A 23,911-nucleotide genomic window follows, 5' to 3' on the forward strand; every position below is an offset into this window, starting at 1 on the left:
GGAGGCGAACGGCATGATAAGGACGGCGAGCGTGGCGCCATCTAGAATCGGGAAAATCGTGAATCGGAGTTGCTCCCCGACTAGTATGACCTCTTAAACCAATTGTACATGGACTCCAGTTCTGCTGCAACCTTTTCAACTGGATATTATCCAGCTTAAACCAATTGTACATGGACTCCAGTTCTGCTGGAACTAGCTCAGCTGGTCAATTTCCTGCTTAGACCACCTCGGCTGGTCTCCCGTGGTAAGCTCGAACCAGTTCAAACCCACAAGAACCATTCAGAACCAGCATGATCCCTAACTGGTTCCAGCTTGTGATTTTTGACTGGGTAGGTATGATCACGGCTCGCTTTTCTTGTTTCTTTTTTTTTTTTCTTTTTCAAGGTATCCAACCCAAAATTTTTCGAAGCCAGCAACGGGCACCCATCTTTCACTGTTCCTAATCCGTAGGAAAGAACAAAATCTCGCATACACAATTTCCACTTCCTGTATGAATAAGCTACGAAATCATCCTGTAAGGCTTAGCTTAATTCTCACCATACATCACTGCTGAAGTATACGTGATACACATTGAAACAAACAAATCATCTTCAGTATGCATATGTGAAATGATAAAGGAATAAAGTCGTCATTTGTACTAAGCGTCTACAACTGTATTTGCATTTGTATGATAGCTATACACAAACAAATTCAAACGAGCTTGAAGAAGGAAGCTCCTCATCAGATGCATTAGATTTCGCAAGTTGAATCTGTTATTCATTTCTAATAACAAAATATATTTATGGAAATAATTGCGCTACTATATATGCCATCAAATATTCACCATTTTCGATAGCCAGTGTTTGATCGCATCAATTAGTTTTCATGCACCAATGAGAACTTTCCGCCAGTGTCGCGGTTTTAATGTTCTGAGATTTAGCTCACTGAGTCCCTTGGCCCGTGTGCAGCGTCTTTATAATAATGAAATTTGTGACATTAACGTTTTTGATTGTACAATGTTTTACTAATTAATGTTCCACTGTTTTGTACTAACCATTGTACCATATTAGAAGGCCATCGCGCTGTTTATGGACAAGCTAATAAAAACTATTAAAAAACAATAAAAATATGACAAATAAAGTGACAACATAATAGGTGAATGTATGGTTGGTGAGCATTTGTCCGCCTTGAGCCTTTATTGGCGAGTGAGCAATTGTCTGGGATCCCACGGACAAAGTTTGGAGGCTTTTTCTGTGTGTATCTGTTTTCGTCGTCCCTAGTGTCATGAATTTTGCTCCCCAGCGTACTTGTTTTTTTAGCAATACTTTCATTTGATTTTCATGGTCAGCATATTGCACAGAGAGACTCCATAGCCTTGTCTGTATTGCACAGCCACCAGTTTTGTCCATATATTTTAAAAAAAGTTATTGACTTCGTGTTTGCATGTGGCGGACATACGACAGTTGATTCCAAATCTCAATAAGTCAATAAGTTTGCGCACGGCTGGATGACTGTGCTTGAAAACACTCCGGAATCGTCGGTACTACGTTGTCCAATGGTCGTTTGTTCTGCGTTCAAGGTAGCGTCGTGAACTTTCCACACGTGGAGACCATAACCAGAGCTCCCAGGAAAGAGGAACCATTCGGGTGACCGTTTCATGCTTGATGCATGAGCCGTGTTTGCCTTTTTTTTAGATGTCACTCATCTAAAGAACCAAGGCTATATGCCAACCCACTGACCTATTTTCAATTATAACGTCCAACATTTTTGGTAAATCCCGATTCAATTCGATAAGCACCCTATGAATTAATTTTTGTCTCGTTCGTTTTAATCCGATTTTTCTCAGAATTAAATTTGTACTTTGCAACTCAGTGCACCACAGGAGTACACTAAACATGAGAAACATAAACAAACAGTGCCATTTGTGACATGCATGCATCTGGTATGTTAAAAAAAAAAAACTGCTAACCATGTGCCACGCCAAATATTCCAGAATTAAAATTGTCGGACACATGCTTACTAGAGCGTTGGATCGCAGACTGCCCGGTAACACCACCCAAGTGCCTCACAATAAGCTGATTGTGAAGTTGCTTAACATTGGGTTACCTCAGTGGATTATTAACTGGATATATGCCTATCTTAATATGCGTTCTCAAATAGTAGATATTTGTTGCACTAGTTCCATTTAGCACTCTGCACAAATTACACGAGTAGCACTCTGTTACAGGGTAATGTTATTGGACCTCTGTTGTTTTTTATTTATATTAACGATATTTTTATGTAGTTGATCCTAAAATTCTAATCCGGTTATTCACAGAGGACTGTGTTTTGTACTGCCCCGTTTCCTCTTATAATGACAAGGTTCACTTAAATTATAGTCAGGCTTCTATTTCAGAGTGACTTGTCAAGTGGGGCATGCAGCTCAACTGTGATAAGACTGTCCTTCTCCGTATTTCAAAAAATAGGCAACCAATTAGATTCAGTTACTTTGTTGACGGTATCCTAGTGCACGAGGTCAAAGAATTGAAATACCTTGGTGTTACCTTTACATCAGACTTAAAATGGTCTGAACACATTAGTGTAACGTGTTCTGCCTGTATGCGTAAATTAGGGGTTTTAAAAGGTAACTTTGAGGAACTCCACCTGTTGTTAAGCTGCTCGCCTTTAATCTTTTTATAAGACCTAAGCTTGAGTATGCAAGCATGGTCTGGGACCCGTACACTAAAAACCTTGAGCTAAAAAAACTTGAGGCAGTATAGCGAAGAGCTCTGCGGTTTATTTTCAATGTGTTTATAAGTAGGACTCTGTAACGCCAATTATGCATCAAAATAATACACCTACATTACAGGCCAGACGGAAAGCTTCACATCTGAAGTTTTTGTTTGAGTCATTTGAAAATAAACTTTGTCTTGAGCTTTTTCCTTGTTTACAGTTTTTGTATCCACATTACACTCGTCATCTCCATCCCTTTTCCTTTACAACTATCTTTGCTCATGCTTTAATATACAAAAACTACAAAAACTAGAAATTCAAAGGGTGACCGTGGGCATGGAGGATTTCATTGTCCCGTGGGAGTTTCTCTGTGGGCAGTGCTTCTTCAGCGCCCTGAACAGAGATGACGAGCAGACAATACTGGTACTGCTCTCCACTGCGGTTGCACAGGGTTGCATTTTGCGGCGTACCTTAAATTCAATTTCTCCGATAATAATGACTTTGTGGGGTGAATTACTTCTCATGGTGCATTTTACTAGCCTACTTAACAGTTTTATATTAAGAAAACAGGGTATTAAAAATGGCTTCTGTGCTACTTTAAGTGCTTCGTAGGGGGGTACATTTTGCCTTTGGAGTTTATCTTCTGAAGTCTATGAATTGACTATATACCCCTACATTGACGCCCTCTGCAGTGATTCATAATGTCACAGTTGGTTCCTATGTACATTGTCAATGCACCCGCCGTCATTTCAGGAGCTTCATGAATCACAACATGTTACTGCTTCACACTTCTGGAACCTTCCCACCAAACTTTGCATGCATGAAGCATCTGATCATGTATAGCTGTTTTCACCCCAGTTTTGTTTGTTTTTTCAATCAACAGTCAGAGAATGGAGAGAACCTTGCATACATGTCTTACATGTCTGCATACACACTTACAGGTGGCAAAGGTCCAAAATCCATCTTGTTGGAGGAAGAGGGCTTGAAATAGTTCTTATGCGCATCTGCAGGACAGACCAGTTCAGCATGCCTGGGGTAAGTGCGGGCCATAGCTTGTGGCTAGAGTTCTGAAAACTTTAAATGCCACATACTGATGATGTGCTTAAAAATAACATTGTGGAGCCCACTTAGTATTACCAGAGTGTGAAAAGAATTCACTCCGTTGTAGGTGCACGTGTGCATGTCAGTCATATGAGGTTGTCAGAGTTGGACAGACGGATAAAAAATTATGTTGCCTTATCAAGATGTGACAACTTCGAGCATTGAGATTTGCAGCCATAGGTACTTCTTCCATTCATTTTTATTTATTTATTATTTTACAATACTTCTGGAATATTGCTATGTCATTGAAGGGGGCATTACAAAAAATATTATTAATTGTAACTACATGAGCAGTAAACTCTGTGCAGAAACAACAACATGCAACGTCAACGTCTACGAATCATTCAATGATGATGACGATTCAGTGAATGAATAAAACTAAGACAACGTCTCAAATTCAGCATCCTGTTGGGGTAAAGATATTGTCAGCAATCTCGGTTGGAAAGAAAGAATTCTTTATAGGGACTGTAAAGTGAATGGCAAACCTGTAGAAACTGTGTGCTTTTCTGGAAGCTTGTAGCTTGGACGCTTCTGATACGTAATAGCTTTGCTGTACATTGAGCATTTTTTCAGCAATTGGATTTCACAGATTGCTGTGCCAAGCAAAACTTGCGGACTCCAGAATGCAGGATTTATTGAAAACGCCCAAGCAACTAGTCAAATTTCAAATATTTCCCCTCCTCCTCCTCCTCCTCCTCCTCATCTTCGTGGTGAAAGGGAAAGACACATGCAGAAGGCTTTCGTTGCCCTGAGACTTCGTTAAATAGAGCAGACGAAAAGAATGTACTACTACAGTAAACCCTCGTTAACTCGAACTCGCTTATCTCGAAATATCGGTTATCTCGAATATTTTTCACGTCCCGATCCATGTCCCAATGCTTCCTATATATTTGGGCCCTTTTAACTCGAAGCCTTTTTTTGCCCGAGTACGGATATCTCGAAATCCCATCACCGGTAGGTCAGCGTACCTACGGCTGATAACGTGCATTCTTCGGTCCCCGAGGCTAGGTCAAGGTCAAAGCGTTTCAGTCCTAGTGACTCACGCCTCACGCGCCGCTAGCTGTGGCAGGCAGACAGCACTACCCTTTCCACCCAACGTCACTCCTCCTCCTTTTCTGCATTCGTCCGAGCTTCTCTTCGTTTTGTTCTTCGCGCCGCCGTGATGGCTGAACAACGCGCATGAAAGTCCCTGACTTTGGAGCGAAAGGTGGCACTTATCAAAGGCCTGGTAGAAAGTTCATCAAGCCAATAGCATGAACTCTTTCATTCATGCGGGTTTCTGGTCTTCCATCGCCGTACCGGAGCCAGCAGACTAGTTCAGTGGCTGTGATGAATTGTGCAACGACGTGATGCGCCACGCATGTTTTGGGGAGAGTGACTTAGAGGACTGGAACATTGAGGACTATGCCCTTTACGACAGCAATGTTCCAGTAGTGGTGAACTGAGTGATACAGAAATTGTCGAGAGTGCCCGCGGTAGTGACGTGCCGGGAGGAGCCTCTCATGCGTTGCATTGAAGTGCTTGAAGATGCTTTCTTGTTCACAGACGCAAATGCCAAGCAGATTGCTATTACGGAGTTATTCAGTGTCAGATGATGTTAAAAAATAAATGGCTTCGGAATTGTACTGTACTTTGTTACGTCGAGAATTTCGTTATACTGAAGTTTGTTACATCGAGGTTAAACTGTAGTACAAACGAAGCTCACAGACTACTTCAGCAGAAAATAAACATGGTATAAGTCTCTACTCACGCCTAGAGCTAAGTTTCTGCACGCTAGGTGGCCATTTCGATATAACGAAATTTCAGTTTAACAAAGTAAGTCGCGGGTTTTATCAACTTCGTTATATTGACGTTTAACTTACTCTGGTCAGCGATTTGTCAGCCTTTTGGTCTTCTATCAACTGTGAAACTCTAATTGAAGGCTGTATACACTGTGGAACATTCAAATTCAAAGGTTTCTGCGGTTTCTTAGACTGCTGCCCTAGTTACGACGGCACTTATCCGAGTGTCCCAGTATCTGCACTCGAAGAATGCTCATGCAAATACAGGCTGTTCTATCAATAGCCTACTGGCAGTATTTGCAGATCGCCCTACTTCCTCGTTATTTTGTCGAAGAACTACTGGACAATTCCTCACGATCAAGTCATATAACGGCTTGTCATCTCAGCAATCCCAAGTCTTATGTCCTTTCTTTCCACATAGGAAACATGCGCCGTTTACTTTCTGTTACCCATAACAGAGGTGAATGGTACAGCCTTTTCTTTACCTATTTCAGCATGTGTTTTTCCCGTTGCCTTCAAACCATGCACTTCCAGGTACTGTTGACCCCCGTTTATCTGGGATTCACTTATCCGGATCCCGTGCTATCCGGACAAAAATCGTGGGGACAGATTTCAGTCCATGAATTTTGGCGTCATGTATCTGGGCTTCAGCTTCCAGATCCGGACAAGAATTTCCATTAACCACTATAAGAAAGTACCCAATAACCTGCTTCACTTATCTGGTCCTGGGTCAGAGTCTGTGTGTGACCCACGTTTTTGCAAGTGGGGGCGACAACCGACTATCCTTGACTTTGCTGACCAAGAGCGAGCGAGGCTCCGCCTCCAAATGCGCGCCAATAGGAGGACTCGGAAGGCAGAGCGCTGCGGCCTCTGCTCCTGCCTAACAAATGGCGCACTGGTAGCGCTCGGCTCGGGATACGTGACCCGCTGTCGTCTGCTTCTTCCGGTAGAGCTGCGACCTTGAAGCTGACCCACGGCCTCTGCTCTCGCAACATTGGTGCTCGGTAAGGGCACGTGTGCTCGCGGTAGTTACGGAATAAAATAATTGTACTGTGTGTGTGTGTTTCGTTTTTGTAAGTAGTTACAGAAGTACGTATGTAAAAAGGAAAGAAGTGTTGCTGCTTGTTCTACTCCTCACACAGAAATAAATCATTTGAAATAACTGTTATGTGTTTTTTTTTTTTTTTTTTTTTGTAAGTAGTTACGGAAGTATGTAAAAGGGAAAGAAATGTTGCTGCTTGTTCTACTCCTCGCACAGAAATAAATCATTTGAAATAACTATACTGTGTGTTTCGTTTTTCTTTCGTTTTTGTAAGTAGTTACGGAAGAAAATAATTGTACTGTGTGTGTGTGTTTTGTTTGTGTAAGGGTTCCGGGACGTTTGATCGAACGTTGTTTGGTTGAAAGCCGTTTGATCTAATGTGGGACATTTTGTCGAACACCACTTGATCGAATTGGCAGCAGTCGTTTGATTGACTTTTTTTATTCGTTCGCTTGGAGCGTTGATGAAACAAATAAGAAGAAGAAAACAACAAAAGAAAGCTTCAGTTCTAAATGCTGTTATCCTAAGGAATATTTCACTCTGTGTAATCCGCTTGCCCATAAACACATTCCTCATCCTAATCCACTTTTTCGCATCCTGAAGGCGATCCGATGTTGTGCCTTTTGTTTCCACTATTTATTTGCATTAAGTGCTGAAACTGCGTTTGCACGAGCTTTGAAAGTAAAGTAAAACGTTTAGCTCCACTCTCATGTCCTCGTGGCGGTTACTGCCTGAGCGCATTTCTAAAAGTACGCGCAAACATTTCTTTTGGCAAAATGCTCCACAACCGGGACAATTTTTTGCTACGCGCACGCGAACGTGAGACATGTTGTTCGCTGCATTTTTCCAACATATCTTCCGGAAATACGCAGAAGGTATCAGGGCCTTGGAGAATTGCTTCTTAATCTTGCATGATGTAAAACCCCGAGTCTAGGGAACACGAAGGGACAGACACAAACACGAAGTTGAGACTTCGTGTTTGTGTCAGTCCCTTCGCGTTCCCTAGTCTCGGGGTTTTACATCATGCATCATCTTCACCAGCTCGCTTGCTTCCTAGCCATTTTTTCATTCTTAATCTTGTCACGTTGTCTGTGTGATCTGTTTCATGAGCTATCCACAACGCCGCTCCTGTATTTTTAGAAGCATGGAACCCCGCCGAACCATTATTTTAGACTATGCCACCAGGGGCCATAGGCTAAGCCCGGTGCTTGTGTATTATTTCTGGAACCCGGTGCAGAGTAGCCTGCGGCACTGACTGAGTTAAAGGACCCAATCCTGTTTTCGTCCTACAGTACTTAAAGTAATCAGTTCAAGCAAAGATACTTAATTAAGTACCATTTAGCTATTTTAGTTGTTGTTTTGACGACTGAGTGACCAATGCAAGCCTCTCTTTCCACTTCTTATGTCACAAGCAAGAGAAACTCCGGACGCGGGACCATTTTTTTCGGAACCCACCGCTGCTGCGTGAATTTTTTTCCCTCTTTTGTCTGCTTCTGATTCGAGTGGGAACTACCTTGCGAAATAACGGTGTCAATGAACCGGCTTTCGACCAAGCGGCGTTCGATGAAATGCCTTCGATCAAACGGCGTTCGACCAAACGGGCGGACACCTTCCGTAACTACTTTCAAAAAGAAAGAAAGAAAAAAAAAAAAAAAAAACACACACAGTACAATTATTTTCTCCCGTAACTACTTACAAAAAGGAAAAAAAAAGAAACACACAGTACAGTTATTTGAAATGATTTATTTCTGTGCGAGGAGTAGAACAAGCAGCAACATTTCTTTCCTTTTTACGTACTTCCGTAACTACTTACAAAAACGAAACACACACACACAGTACAATTATTTTATTCCGTAACTACTTACAAAAAGTAAGAAAAAGACACACACACACACACAGTACAATTATTTTAAATGATTTATTTCAGTGCGAGGAGTAGAACAAAAGCAGCAACATTTGTTTCCTTTTTCATGAGCTGAGGCAATGTTCACGCATAAGAGCGGAGCGAAACGTCGAACTGGCCAAAAATTTGGTAATGACACATCCATAAAGTATAATCGTCAAAACTACGCAGTATGGTTCGCTGTCAGCTCGTCATCGGAATTCAGGTTACCGCGAGCACACGTGCCCTTACCGAGCGCCAATGTTGCGAGAGCAGAGGCTGTGGGTCAGCTTCAATGTCGCAGCTCTACCGGAAGAAGCAGACGACAGAGGGTCACGTATCCCGAGCCGAGCGCTACCAGTGCGCCATCTGTTAGGCAGGAGCAGAGGCCACAGCGCTCCGCCTTCCGAGTCCTCCTATTGGCGCGCATTTTGGAGGCGGAGCCTCCCTCGCTCTTGGTCAGCAAAGTCAAGGATAGTCCGACAACCTTGAGGGTAAAGTGAACTACTCCGTACTCTGCTTCAAGGATTTCCCACTTTCCCATTGTACCCATGGGGGGCTGATGACCAGTCCAGTCATTTGAAGCTGCAGAGGAAAGAAGGATCTTCAGCCCAAAAGTCAGAAAGCCAGACAGAAGATCCTCCAGCAGGTGTCGAGCACCTCGATGTGGTGCTGTAATGTGAAATGTATGTCACCAATTCTGATTAAGATGTCGCTGATATTGTCGGTTTCAATGACGACAGCCGTGAATCAGATGACGACACTGAAGAAGTATGTGTGGTGACACTCCAAGAGGCCCGAAATGCACTCGGAACTGCTTTAGTGTTTCTTGAGCAAAAGAATAATGTTTCCCAAATTAGTACCATAACTAAGAACTAAGGGGAACTTGGTGCTTATAGTAACCTTGCACAAATGAGTGTGTACAGTTTCATATGCATTACAAAATCAATATGGGCCTTGTGGACAGGCTCAAAATATCATGTTTCACTTGTCAGGATGCCCCGCTATCTGGACATTTTCGCTGGGAATTGTCAAGTCCAGATAAATGGGAGTCGACTGTTTCTTATCAGCTTCCTACCAGAGCTCTTCACGAATTCCACAATCTCCCTCTTTGAAAAATATGGCTAACTGAGGATGAGAATGTGCGAGAAACTGTTCTCTAAGCAATAGATCTCGGAAACTGTTATATTTACACCTGGTTCTCGATATTTTATTCCACTGATCAAAAAGATATGCAAGCCGAGTTGCAAACTGTTACGCTGGCTCTTTTCTGTAAGGCTCTAACATTCTGAACTTTTCTCTAAAACCCTCAGCAGTATAACAAACACATTGGAGCAATGCTTTCTTAACAGTACAGTCGAACCCGCATATATCGAACTCGAAGGGGATCGGCAAATAATTCGATATATCGATAATTCGATATATAAAGCGTTCGTATTTTAACTGACATTCGCGTGTGCCATATTAATTACCATTTAATTGGGATAGTATGAAACAGGAGCTTACCGATTTGCATGAACGAGAGCAGAAACTGCACAAACAAAGCGGGCAACAGGACAGTTAACAACATTTATTTGGGACGGAAGAACTCCGTGAGTTGGGCTTGTCTCTTGTTGCGAGCCATGAAGTCCATTACACTATTTTCGATCTTCTCGAGGCCTCCTAAATGAGAAAGTCCAGCTCCTTCTATTGCCCCGCAGCAGCGACGAATGGTAGCGAAAACCGAAGCGATCTCGGTGGCTGTGGGCATGACATCGTCGCCGTTAGGACCTCCCAGTGAGCCTTCATCGCCGCTTGGATCGACCATCGACGTCGTCACCAGCAACGTCCGCTATGATGTCCGCGTCCGTCATCTCTGCCACAACGTGCACATTGTCGTCGGCGCTTACAAAATCATGTGCCGTAAGATCAGTGGGAACGGCTTCTGGGAACTCTGCGACCTTTCGAAGCTCGTCGTCCAGAGCGTACTCGAAGTCGTCATCGTCGTCTAAGGCATCCGCACACGCCTCATCTGCAACTGCTACGAAACCCGCTTTGCGAAAGCAGTTCGCTACTGTTTCACGCTTGACGTCATTGACGTGGGATGCCGAATGCTTCTGCTACGGAAGACTTCTTTTCTCCATTCACAACACGTCGGATGATGTCGAGCTTGGTCGCGAAGTCCAGGTTCTTCCTTTTCTTAGCGTCCATGGCTGCCTCATTCGTGCCAACTTTCAAATGGTGGCGCCTACCAAAGGAATGCTCCGACGCCAGTCGCCACTGGGCACGTCTCGGCCACGCGCTGCGCACGGCCGGCATGGACGATTCCATTGCAGGTCGCGTGCTCGGGGAAGGTAGCATGACGCATGACCCCGTGATTTCTCACTTCGGAGCGTGCGAAACAAAGCTCCGTGGGGTGACTAACTTCTCCCGTTGGCAGCCTGCCCTCATTTCCAACTCCTTTTCGTGTGGATGGCTTCATACCTAATCTCCAAGCCGCGCTTTGTCCTTTTCAATCGCGAAAAATGTGCAGAAGTTACTAAGGGCGCGTCATAGGATTCTAGCGGTAGTGTGATATAGCCGATGACAGCGGTGCCGGCTGTTCGATATAGACGTACAGCGCGCCTATACATTTACATGCTATTTTCAAGGGGATGTTTCGGATGTTCCATATAGGCAATAATTTGATATAACCGGGTTCGATATAGTCGGGTTCAACTGTATTGCAATCATGAGAATCTTCGACTGAAAGCCTTCCAAGTACTGGCAACAATTCCCTCGTTAAACACAAACTGAGTGCTGTGGCCCACTGCCATTCGGTCAACTCTGAACCCTTCGCTACGACCTTAATATGGTGCAAATAAACGTCAGAGTTGCCTCGATTGAAATCAAACTGAGGCATAATCTTGTGTGCCCCTGGCTAGAGTCGGGACCTAGTATTGGACTCAGAGGTTTGTGAGGGAGCGGGCGGACATGGGCGAGAGAGCGGGCGCATGGGGGAAGGGACAAGTGACGGTGTGGAGAGAGGAAGAGGAGAGGAAAGAGATGGCGGCGCGTCGGTTATGTGTGGACAGTAGCATGTGTGCGCGATAAGACTGTGGCTTGCGTTGTCCATTCTATATTTGTTGTAAACATGAGTTGCGGGAATTAAACTGTTTGATCCCCTAGACCGTGATAAGGGGGGCTCGTCCCGAGCGTACCGTAAACCAGGATGGCGAGCGATAATTCGGACCAACACGACACGACAGCAGGCTTGTTGGTGCCAAGCGGTCTCATCCAGAGCATACTGGCTCAGACTGACAGGACAGCTCTAGCCCGGGAAAAAGCAGCAGCGGACATCCGCAACCTTCTCATCCAGACTCCTGTGGATCGAAACCAAGACTCAACAGAGTTTGCGCCATCAATGGCGGTTCCCCGCACCACCGACGGCGGCGTGCCGTGGAGACTGCCTGGTGCATTCACGGAGGTGCCCAGGTTTTTTAGATACGAAGACCTGCGGACGCCCGATGAATTCCTACAGCTTTTAGAAGAGTTCTGCGAAGTTTCGGGAGTCACTGAGGACCAACAACTCAGTCAGGTCGTACCGGCTGCATTAAATGGTAGTGCGAAACTGTGGTGGCGTTTTTCCGGACAATTCGAAAGGTGGTTGGCGTTTGTTGAAGCATTCCGAGCAGAGTTTACTTCGATCGACTATAAACAACGACTCAAAGCGGAACTGCAATGAAGAACGCAACATCCGAAGGAAAACCTGCACCACTTCATCCATATCATCGCCCAGTACTTTGACAGGATTGGAGAAGAAACAACGAATGAGGAAAAGGTCAACACAGTAAGAAGGCTAACGCATCCCCAGTTTCAAGATCTTGCCGAAGGCATGCAGTTTAAGGATCTCCACGCCATGGCAAAGTATGCAGGGACGCTTATAGGCAAGGCGAGGTGCCGCCTTAGTTATGCCCCCGCCGCCTGCGAGATCCAATCAGGTTGCCCACGACCTGGCATTTGTGGAGCACCAGGGAAGTGTTCAATCCTTCAGTCCTTGGTACGGAGGACCCCAGGCATACTCATGGCCCTTGCTTCCATCATCTGTTCAGCCTCCCCTACGTACAGGATGTGCTCCACCAGTAGCATTTCAAGGGATGGGAGGGAACTACACCCAACAGCAATGAAGTTTCACGAATGCTGAAGCACCTGAAAACAGACCGACAAAGACCTGCAGGCATTCCTCGGTTTAACCGGCTATTACCGTAACTTTATCCCCAGCTACTCAGACATTGCCAAGCCTTTGACCTCGCTTTTACGAAGGGATACTGTGTGGAACTGCGGACAAGACCAGGAAGCAGCTTTCAGTGCCCTCAAGTTCCAGCAGTCCGAGGGAGCGGTCCTAAGCCTACCGGACCTCAACCGTCCCTTTGTGGTCGAGATAGATGCTAGCGGAGAGGGCATTGCAGCAGTCCTACGGCCTGGATCCTTCATCAGCAGGGCGTTAACAGAGGCTGAGAGGAACTATACAGTGCAAGAGTGGAAGTGTCTCGCAGTGGTATGGGCTCTTGACAGATTTCGCCTGTATGTAGAGCTCACACAATTTGAGGTACACTGCGACCACGCTTCCCTGGCCTGGATGTTCCTCACTGAACAAACTTCGAGCGGAGTAGGACGGTGGGTCCTGCGCCTGCAGGGTTTCAATTGTACTATAAAGCACCGCAGAGGGAAAGCTAGCATTCCTGCCGATGCCTTGAGCCGGTTCCCTGGAGAGTCTAGTTTTCAAGCAGTGTAGTCAGTTGCAGAGGATTTGTTTCCCATCGAGTTAGTAGAACCAGAGAACTCCATAGAGTTTGAAGAAGCTATAGCTGTACAAGATACTGTTATTTCTACCTTCACTGACCCACAAGCCCTGTCGGCAGAACAGTTGAAGGACCCTTTGCTCAGGAACATCCACAACTTCATCACTAAAGAAGGCCTCCCTGCAGACTGTAATGAAGCCAAGAAGGTCAAAGACCTAGCAGAGGACACCGAGGTCGATGCACATGGAGTACTGTGGCACATCAGTGGCAACAGCCGAGCAGTGTGGGTCCCCCTGCATCTACAAATCGAGGTGTTACAGTTGGGGCATGATCATCCCCTGAGTGGACATAATGGGTTCTACAAGACCTTCAAACACATCTGCAATAATCATTTCTGGCTGAGCATGAGGAGTGGTATATCTCACTACGTCATGGCCTGCCAGACCTGTCAGAGAATTCAACCCCGTCACCGAAAACCCATGGGAATGATGTCCAGCAGCTGGGCCACAGCCCCAATGGCCGAGCTCAGTGTGGACATAATTGGCCCCCTGCCGACAACATCACGTCGCCGCAAGTACATCCTAGTGGTGTTGGATAAATTCACCAAGTTCGTAGAGTTGTTCCCGCTTCATTTCCAGACATCACCAGCCATTGTGGAGAAGCTCATCGAGGTATTCTGCACACATGGTGTCCCCAACAGCATTTCCAGTGACAACTGCAAGCCGTTTGTAAGCAAAATCTGGAAACAAATGATGTGTCGCTGGGGCATCGTCGACAGGCACACTGTGCCGTATAGGCTGGCCGGTCAGACCGTCGAGAGACACAACGCGCTGGTGAAGCAGGGCATCATGGCCTACTGCGAAAACCACTCCAGCTGGGATAAGCTTCTCGCCGAAATCTCATTTGCATTGCGAATTTCAGAAAGCGCAATAACAAGATACTCCTGGGCATTTCTGTGTTATGGAAGGGAATTGCGAATGCCATGGACACGATCCTCAATGGATCAGCCGGGCGGGACTTTGGCCGTTTACTTTGGCTGAATCTGGCCGTTTACTGACTCACGACTTGCGCGGCCTAACCCTTTACCAACTTGCACCAAATGTTCTAACTCCATACTGGATACCGGTTTGCAAATTCCGACCGTGCCACACTGCCTCATTCTGTAGCGGATGCAATAATTTGTGATGGTACTGTGTCACAATTCCTGATCGTGTCACGCTAGTACCTCCCAACCTTTGGTGATGGTCGCTTTGACTGACCACCATACACAATAACATCACAAACAGATTATCACGGTTTTGATGTGAATTCATTTGTCGTGCTTTCTTGGATTGTGGGAAGTTGCAGTTTTGCATTGCTGTTTCATTTCGTGGTCATAACCGTTGCACTAAGGTTCATCTTCAGTTATGTCTTTGGAAGGAAAATCAGGGCAGCCTCCAGCTGCTCCTTCAAAGCATGGCACGCAGCTAAGCGATTGTCTCTTCTTTCAGGCATGAGCAGGTGAGGCGCAAATTTTGCTGCGATTCATTTCATGGACCAAATCTTCCGATAAAATGCGCTGACATCGACAACACCCCTGTCGACTTCACAAGTTCAGTCTGGCTGGTCGGAGTGCGAGGCTGATCATCACTCAACATTTTGCTTTGTTTAAATCGAGAAAACAATTTGTAAAATTGTGTTTTACTCAGAGCAGCTTTCATGTAAGCCATCTGTATCATGACAGCTGTTTTTGCCATATTTTTGCCCAACAGGAAAGAAAATTTCACTGCTGCACGTTGTTCGTGTAAATCGGCCATTACGAAAGAGGCCTTTGGTCTCCAAAGAAAATTAACAGAAGCCAAACGCAGCGTTGCACAACAACGACATTTTGTATACTGATGCAGAATAATTCCTAAAACACTCATCTGGTTTTAGAAGCCTGGGCTACAAGGGACTCGCCCTCCAAAGGATTTTTTTTTTCTTGATTTAGGTTCACTCTTATATTGACTCGCCATTGACTCATTAACCAGTAACCATTAACCAGTGTTGCAAAGAACCAGCGTGAAAACACTGCACAGCCAAGACATAGCAAAGAGTATAACTGATTTGCCTGACCGGGTACAAAAACTTGAAAGCATCGCGCAAACCATCACTGAAATGAGAGATAGCTTCAATGAAATCCGCACTGATATCATTGGGTTCCACAAAGTGGTACCTGCTATTCAAGAGGAAGTCAACCTATGTTTTCATAGTGTTGGTAAGCTGGAGAATCAGATGCGGAGAAATAGCCTTGTTTTTAAAGGTATTCTGAATTGTCATCTGAATCTTGGTCTGACACGGAAAGTATATTAGACAGTTTGTTACTGATCATCTGGAAATCCCCCTTGGCGAGATTGAGAGGGCACATAGATTAGGTAAAAAGAAAGGGCATGTTACCCACCACCCAATCATTGTAAAGTTTTGCAACTATAAGCAACGCCAAACGGTCTTGCATAGCGCACCGAAGTTAATAAATGTTCCCAGTCCCAAAGTCGGATTGAGGAGGACTACTAACAGCGTATACCTGGTATTTGTAAAACTTTGTGGGAGTTTGGTAAATCAGTCCATCAAGAAAATAGAAGAGTACGTCTGGTATTTGACAAGTTGTTCGTATATGATAAGACGTTCGTATTTGATTATAATCCTCCTCGCAGGTAGTAGAGGCTAAGCGTAATGCATCCAGTGTTCTGCAAGATTGTGTCAGACATGTGCAGGTGATTCGTGACAGCAAGGTACTACTGTGCCTAAATGTTCGTAACTTGTATTTCTTGTTTTGAATTTCCGAAGTCTGTTATCTGTCGAAGAAGTTACAGTATCACTTGCAGATACAACATGTTGTGCTGATGTATTGATTGGAACGAAAACCTGGTTAGATGAAACAATAAACAACTGTTACCTGCTGCTCAGTAAGGAGTTCCATATTTTTAGAAAACGTAGAACCCTGAGACACGGTGGCAAAGTTTTAATTGCAATTCGCAAAAACTTAACTGCACAGCACATACATGTTAACGCTTATCTCGAAATAGTGGTTGTAAAGATGAAGGTGCTACATTTCTTTGTTATTATTGGGTCCTGCTATCGTCCTCCTGATGCTGATTCTGAGTTCATTTGTAATTTAAGTATTTGTATGCAGGATATCCAGTGTTGTTTCCCCAATAGCTCTGTAGATCTTGCGGGGACGTTAACCTCCTTGTCATTGATTGGCAAACTAAGAGACCTTCCCCGTTAAGTCGAAATCCAGTCATCGAAGTCATCGATCCATGCGAACAATCTAGCTTGGAACAAGTCGTAAAGGAGAGTACACGTGGAAATGCTATATTAGATATTTTTCTCACCTCAAGTATAGAAAAAGTAACTCATGTAGATGTACTAGAGGAATTAGTGATCATAGACCAGCTATTATCACAGTGAAATATAATGTAGTTCGAAATGAAAAAGTTCTGAAATATATATGCGATTACAACAGGGCTAATGCCAAGGAATGCACTAAGAAGTTTATTCCAAGAATAGTTGTCACATCCTCAACAAGAAGTCCATGGTTTGCACTGAACATAAAAGGTTAAGCAACAAAAAGAAATGTATGTATTGCAAAGCTATAAGCAATCAAAGAGTACAACTCTATGGCTTAAATATTATAGCACTGCTCGACAGTTCAAACTGTCTGTAGACAATGCTAAATGTCAGTTTTATAATAACGACCTCCGCAATATGTTAAGTTCCAACCCTAAAGAATTTTGGTCTGTTGTAAAGGTGCAGATGAGCACGGATGGGCCGGTGTTTGTGGATCAACAATATTCGGCTCTTACGGGCTATGAAACTGCTGAGAAATTCAGTGAGCACTTTTCCGCGATTTTCACTCGTGAGAATGCACCATATCCTTCCCAGTAATAAGCATATACGGTGAGCCATTAGGTCCAATCAGAATGTCTCATTGTGGAGTATTAAAGATTATTGAAGATTTACCATTGTCATCATCCCCAGGGTGTGACAGCATCTCTACCAAACTACATGTATACTAAAATTGATGAAAGGACCAGTGAGCCAAGTCTTGGCAATTTTATTCCAGCAGTCGATCGATATATATCCCTGATGAAACTGATGAAACTTAACACAGCAGGATACAGCAAGAATGCCGGAAATTCAGACGCTTTGCTGTGTACAGCAGCCCTGCAGTGTTTTGTGGCAATTCTGCTGCAAATGGTGTTCCTGCTGCATTGTGCTGTAATTCTACTTTCTATAGCTATCCTGCTGTATTTTGCTGCACTTCTGCTGCAAGTAGTATTCCTGCTGCATTGTGCTGTATTTTGCTGCACTTCTGCACTGTACAGCTTTTCTGCTGTACATATGCTGTAGGTTATTAACACAATTGTACTGTCACAGCTGACATCATATAAAAGCACTGTAATTTTCTCAGTATATCATTTATTGTGCACTCAACATTCAGAAATACTAGACTGACTTTTTTTTTGCAAATATACCGAATCTTATAACCGACGATTCTGTTAAATACTGTGTCGCTGAGCAGAGGGGCCTTCACATCCTGTCTTGCATTCGCCTGCCGTACATATTAATGGTATGCACCTGGAAAGTATACATACCATGCAATCGTGGACCACTCAGGAATCAGGCAATTCAGTACATTTTCTATCAATACATATGGGACCAAGAAAGAGGAATTATGCACAACAAAGTACACACCACGTGCTGCTGCCAGTTTCTGTGGTGTCAATGGCAGCTTTGCATGTTCATCTTGTATGGTGTCGCATCTGAGGCCCTTCACACTCCTTTCACGGAGGACATCGTCACCCCACACAGCGGAACATGCATTTCGTATAAACTTGCTGTCCATTGTGGATCGAGGTCAGGAAGGAATTCCGCGTTTGTGTAGGAATCGAGACTCCGTTGCCAATATGAACCTGTATTGCATGGATTTATCAAACCAGAACCTGGCCAATTCTTAGGAGCTCTACACAGAGGACTATACGTTTTCTAAACTGAATCACTCAAGGCAAAACAAACTTTGCAGGTGGCTTCTCCGCTTTCAATGACTTTATTAATGCATGCCACAATAACATTTTGTTTACTGTGCAGAGTGTTTTTAAGGGAAAGGAAAATTCTGTCTCACCTCCTCCAAGTCCTCTGAAATGAACAATTGTCTTGACTCTGTAGAAGAGAGACATTCATCAGACACTCTGCAAGACTACTATGAGGAAGCAGGCTGTCATGAATACCAACCGGTAGAAGAGCTGCCCTTGCTTATCAGTTTCTGCTGCAGGGCCCTGTTTAGTGCTCGCAACTCCTTCACCTCCTTCTTCAATTTTCTATACTTGCTCAGTACCCTATGGTACTTCTTTTGCATGTTTCTGTCTTTATAAGCAGGCTTTGACCACTACAATAAGAAATGCAGTTGGTGACACATTTCAGGTCATATAAAACTCCCATAGTCTGTCAAAAAAACCCTAAGCATAACAATAACTCATGCACACATACCCCCTGGCACCCATCACTCATCACTGCAGCTTTATCAGAACTTGTTCGTCCATTTGCACTGGACATCTAATCGGAAAACAAATGCAGCAATTAAATTCAGTGCACTACTGGTACAGTAAGCAAAAAAAATACACCAGCAAAAGGTCCATACACTGGAAGCGGAGGGCTGTAGTGATATTCCATCTTCCCTATCTGATGATTCTGACCGTGTGTCGGCGCACACAGTGTGCTTCCGCACTATCGGTAGTTTTGGCTGTGAAAAGTAAAAGAGCTCCAGTGAACTACTTAACTATGTATTTACCCCATTTCATTTCAAAGACTTCCTTTTTTTGAAAAGAGGCCCCTTGAGGATTGAGTAAATGTGGTACAGTTCCCCTTGTTGTCTCAACATGGACAGCAATGCATATGCTTACCGCTTGTTTACTTGAAAGTTCCCCACGTTTCGCAGACATGATTTTCTGCCATGTGTTCTTCGTTACGGTGACACGTAGTCTGTCTTGTGTCTGCGCAACAGAAAGAACAAGGTAGCATGCATAAATTAAGTTTATGCGTGCTGCGGCTTAGTCTGGCGTAGTCAATAAATTACTAGTAACTTGTGACTATTTACTTTTCTCCGAATGTAGCTTCTAACTAGAACTACGAATTCTGGTTAAAGTAACTGTAAAATGAAACTGACTAATCAGGTTGTGCCATATTTTCCACAATGGTTTGTGTGCTCTGGACAATATTCCAGTCATGAAGACCATGTTTGTCAAATTTAATACAGGCACTCCCTTGAATGCACCTTTTGAACGATGGGTTAGTGTTGGAAGAGATGTACTTGGCTTGAAGTAGTGGCAGTTCAATGACAACAACTTTGAGAAGCAACTCCTTCTGCACCAAGCATGTGGGATAATTGTGGTTGGAATTTAGTGTTGCCCAAATAAATTTTTTGAGTTTCATTTCCGCAGCCCTTTTCTGCAAAATGTAGCTGTAAGGTAACCAAGTTACTTCGATGTGGTTACTGTAGGTAGGTACTGTGGCTTTTTTTTTATTCTGTGTTAGCGCCGTGAAGCAACTGTGGAGTTACTGTAGCTGTAACTATAGTTACAATTTGAAATGAGTAACTGTAATTCAGTTGCCATTTGCTAATATTTTTAAGAATAACTTACCCATGACTGGAGCAACCCCTCACTTAAGCATATTATGTCCTTTATATGTGAATGTTATCCCTGGATTTGTGTTATTGACATCACATCTCTTATTACCCTTCTCCTTCATTGAGTGCTGAACCAATTGTGCCACACGTCAATCTCCTCAAATTTGTAGTTCCACTACATTAATAAGTAGACTGTACAAAAATTTCAAGACCTTTTCACTCTTATATTTTACAAATACACTCATCAACATCGTCAGGTTGAAATCTACTGGGCCATTTAAAAGTTTCCATATATTTTATGCCATGTTAAACAACAGCTCATGAATCCATTAAATTACCTTGCACACATTCATCATTGATGAATGTGTGTGCATGCTTTGTTGCCTCAGCTGCCCGTCCACCATGAAACTTTCAACTACACACACACACACACATGTTTGTACTGCATGAATATGTGGTAACCTGTTCCTGCTCCACCTCAATATCACTGGCAGACCAGTCGGAGGTCTCACTAGCGGAGCTGATGAGCTTTGGTACACGGATCCGTCCATGCTTGATCTTTGCTTTAATTGCTTCCTCCGTTTCTGGACATAGAGTATGTCACAATAAGACCATAGTTGAATAGTTCTATGTTGCCTATAGGGTCATTCCGTGCCAATTGTCCTAGACATTACACGCCACCATCCCAATTTATTACAAATAAATAGTGGTTGATTGTTCCCATGCAGCCAATGCCCTCCCGGCTTACTTTTTTGCCACGTTTCTTTTTTCCTTGCGGCGTGACAACCTCCTGAATATTGCGAAGGGACATGTAACCCATCTGCCGAAAAAGCAAAAAATCGACAAAATAGTTTTTTCGCAAATTCCAACCAAATCTCTCCTGCGTGAAGGTAAAGCATATAATACCTCATGCCAGGACCCGTCCAAGGATTACGGACACATATTTACCTAGAGTGTATGCCTCGAGAAAACTAAAATTTCAGGAAATTTTGAATTTTCTACAGTACTCTGCAATTTTTTTCATATATGTTTAAACTCTTTAGCGCCAGTACATAAGAGGCACAGAATGTGTTAAAAATCTTTTGAGGCGCGTAGACTTGGAAGAGTATGCAGAAAAAAATGAGGAATTTTGGAAATAGTGCTCTTTATCACATATTCAACAGTCAATTGCACACTCAGGTGGTCCTGATGAAAATATGAAACAAATTGCATTCGATAGTATGCCCCTTGAACGTTTATTCTACAAAGTTTCATCGAAACACTTTTTGTTTTGGCAGCGAAATTGGGGATGGTCGAGCACAGTGTTTGGGACAATTGGCATGGAATGACCCTTAGCAGCATAGCCACGTTCATACATCTCAGTGCACATCTGTACCACTTACCTTCCATCAGAAGAACATGCGCTTTGTAACAGCCCTCCACGTTTCCGTCTTTGCTATTTTTTGGCATCCAATATACCCAATATATTTTTGTGCCGCTAAAATCTGTTACTGATCGCGGTGAAAATCGCCGAATTTGACTTACTGGGACAACTTCTCGTTCACCTGAGTCTAGGTACCTGCATACATGACCGACCAAACACCTACAAAACAGCCACGTGCCAATAGCCTTGTTTCTTTATGCGTAGAGTCACGGCTCTAGTATGGCGCAGAGTGGCCGGTGAAGATGGGAAGGAACATTCAGGAACACGGGCAAGTTAAGAGAAAGGGAGATAATCCCTCCAGCGGGGAGGAGGCCTTCTTTGTTTCTCCTCCGCACTGACTGACTTACCATGAACCTTTCCGCCTTTCCTTTCCCTCGCACGCGTCACGTTGGCGACTTGACTACGTGGTTGCAATTTTTGTTTTCCTCGTTAGTACTCAGGCTGGTTACGCTAGCTTTTAGTTCGATGTGGCGCATGCCTTGTACAAGTTCCTTGCGCAGTGCCGAAGTACAAACAATACTATAATCGGAGCAGCGAAGCTTTCAGTGTTGCACCTACACGTGGAACATGGAGCCGTGAACAAGGCGTCCAACGAAGTGGAATATGGGAGAGCACCAGTAATACAGAAGTACCTTCGGGTAGTGGAACCAGCGATGATAATGCAGCAGCTCTCCGCGCATCTACATGTTACTTGGCAAATGAACGTTTCGCAATGCACAGTGCAAAATTTCCCGGTCATCACGTCGAGAGGATTGTCATGTTTGCGATTGGGACTGCATGGATGCCTGCATTCTTCCTGCGACAGAGGACAGAAGTGAACTTAATGATGATCCGGAACATTCTTTGCTGAGCGGAGAAACAGCGCGAGAAAGCACCCGTGAAGACCTCTTCGGTTCAATCAAGGATGCCTCTACACTTTCTGACCGTCTGACAATCTACCACAGATTTTGACAGCTGTGAGGAATTTGAAGGCACAAATCACCCCAGTGAATCTTCTCGTGTGGCGCACGATACCATAGCTGGTGCAGAATCAAGCTCAATGCCAGACTGGTGATCTAGATATCTTTTTTATGCTACTAGCATTCATTGTGCCACACTCTCTTGCCAAGGCAGTCATAAGAGATCGCCTCGAGCTTGTTAACTGCGTCCTTGGAAGAGGTGCAGTTCCGCGGTCAATGCATTTTTTTGATAAAGCAGTTTGCGGTCTTGTGGGATCCTACAAACGTCACTATTGTTGTGACTATTGTAACGATGTTACCCAGACTGGTACAGATCTTGACAAGGAAATGAAATGCAAAACATGCAAGCGTGTGCAGTCAAAGGACTCCTACTTGCTCACAATTGACGTCCATCAAGAAATCGAGAATTCTTGAGCAGATCGGACACCTCCTTTTGAGGCCAGACATGCACAGTTCCATCATAACAGACATTCTAAATGGGTCCCTGTATCATGAACTGTATTCCCAAGGGTTCTTGGAGAGTGTGAACAACCTCACATACACATTTAACACAGATGGTTGCCCCTCATTTAAATCTTCTGGACTTTCTGTGTGGCCAATTTACATTATGAGTTACCTCCTCTTGAATGATTCAAGAATGTCATTCTGTCAGGAATATGGGTGGGAAGAAAAGATCCAGCGATGCATGTGTTTTTGCAAGAATTTGTACAGCAGGCCAGGCATCTCTTCTATGAGGGTGTCAAATGGAGCAGATGTGGAGAGATCGTCACCAATACGCTTGCAGCTGGGTGCTGTTGTGTAGACTCCGTAGCACGTCCTCTACTACAAAACATCAAGCGCTTCAATGGAAGGTTTGGCTGTTCTTTCGGCCTACACCCAGGTGAAATTGTAAATCATACTCTGAAGTACACAGCTCGAAAGCCACAGTTCAGTCGCAGGACAGATGATGACATGTTGAACCATATGGAAATTGCTTTCAATACAGGCAAGGTGTACAATGGGGTGAAGGGACCATCACCACTCCTGAACCTACCACTATTTCAAATTGTTTCAGGCTTCATGCCTGACTATATGCACGCTGTTTGCCTTGGAGTGGTACGGCAGGTCACCCTTTTGTGGTACTGTGGACTGCAGAGCCTCTATCATCTTGGGCCAAGGGCACGTGAAAAACTGAATAATACATTGTGCAAAATTTGTGCACCGAGTGAAGTGTACAGACTGCCACGTACACTTGAGATGTACAAAATCTGGAAAGCACAGAAATGGAAGAACTGGTTGCTTTATTACAGCATTCCATGTCTTAAAGAAGTTCTTCCAGGACGCTACATGATCTTCTGGTCAAAGCTTGGTTTCAGTATATGCACGTTATTGCAAGACAACATTTCTGCTTTATAGAGCTGAACAAGGCAAAGAATTGAGACGAAATGTGTATACGTAGACGTTGGTGCAAAACAATACATTACAAAGATTGTCAATGCCTGCGAGAAAAGTTGATTGGCAACAAGCAAGTTATTCCCTGTTGAGACTCAACATAAAATATGTTTCAGTGTTTTGGTGTATGCAGATTCGTTCCTAAGGGGTGGACTTTGCCCCACTCCCCAGAGGGGTGCTGGATGCAAGATCGCA

General features: G+C 44.1%; 1 protein-coding gene across 5 annotated transcripts in view; it reads left to right on the forward strand.

The window, feature by feature from the left end:
• The window catches only part of LOC135388537 (transient receptor potential cation channel subfamily M member 2-like), a 408,615-nt gene that overhangs the window by 355,360 nt on the left and 29,344 nt on the right, over positions 1 to 23,911 (forward strand). For all 5 annotated transcript variants that reach the window (XM_064618137.1, XM_064618138.1, XM_064618136.1 and 2 more), the window contains exon 27: positions 3,633 to 3,726. In XM_064618137.1, the coding sequence (XP_064474207.1) occupies positions 3,633 to 3,726 (94 nt within the window). The remainder of the gene's footprint in view (positions 1 to 3,632; positions 3,727 to 23,911) is intronic.

Source organism: Ornithodoros turicata, chromosome 3, assembly GCF_037126465.1.
Source record: "Ornithodoros turicata isolate Travis chromosome 3, ASM3712646v1, whole genome shotgun sequence".
Taxonomy (NCBI): Eukaryota; Metazoa; Arthropoda; class Arachnida; order Ixodida; family Argasidae; genus Ornithodoros; species Ornithodoros turicata.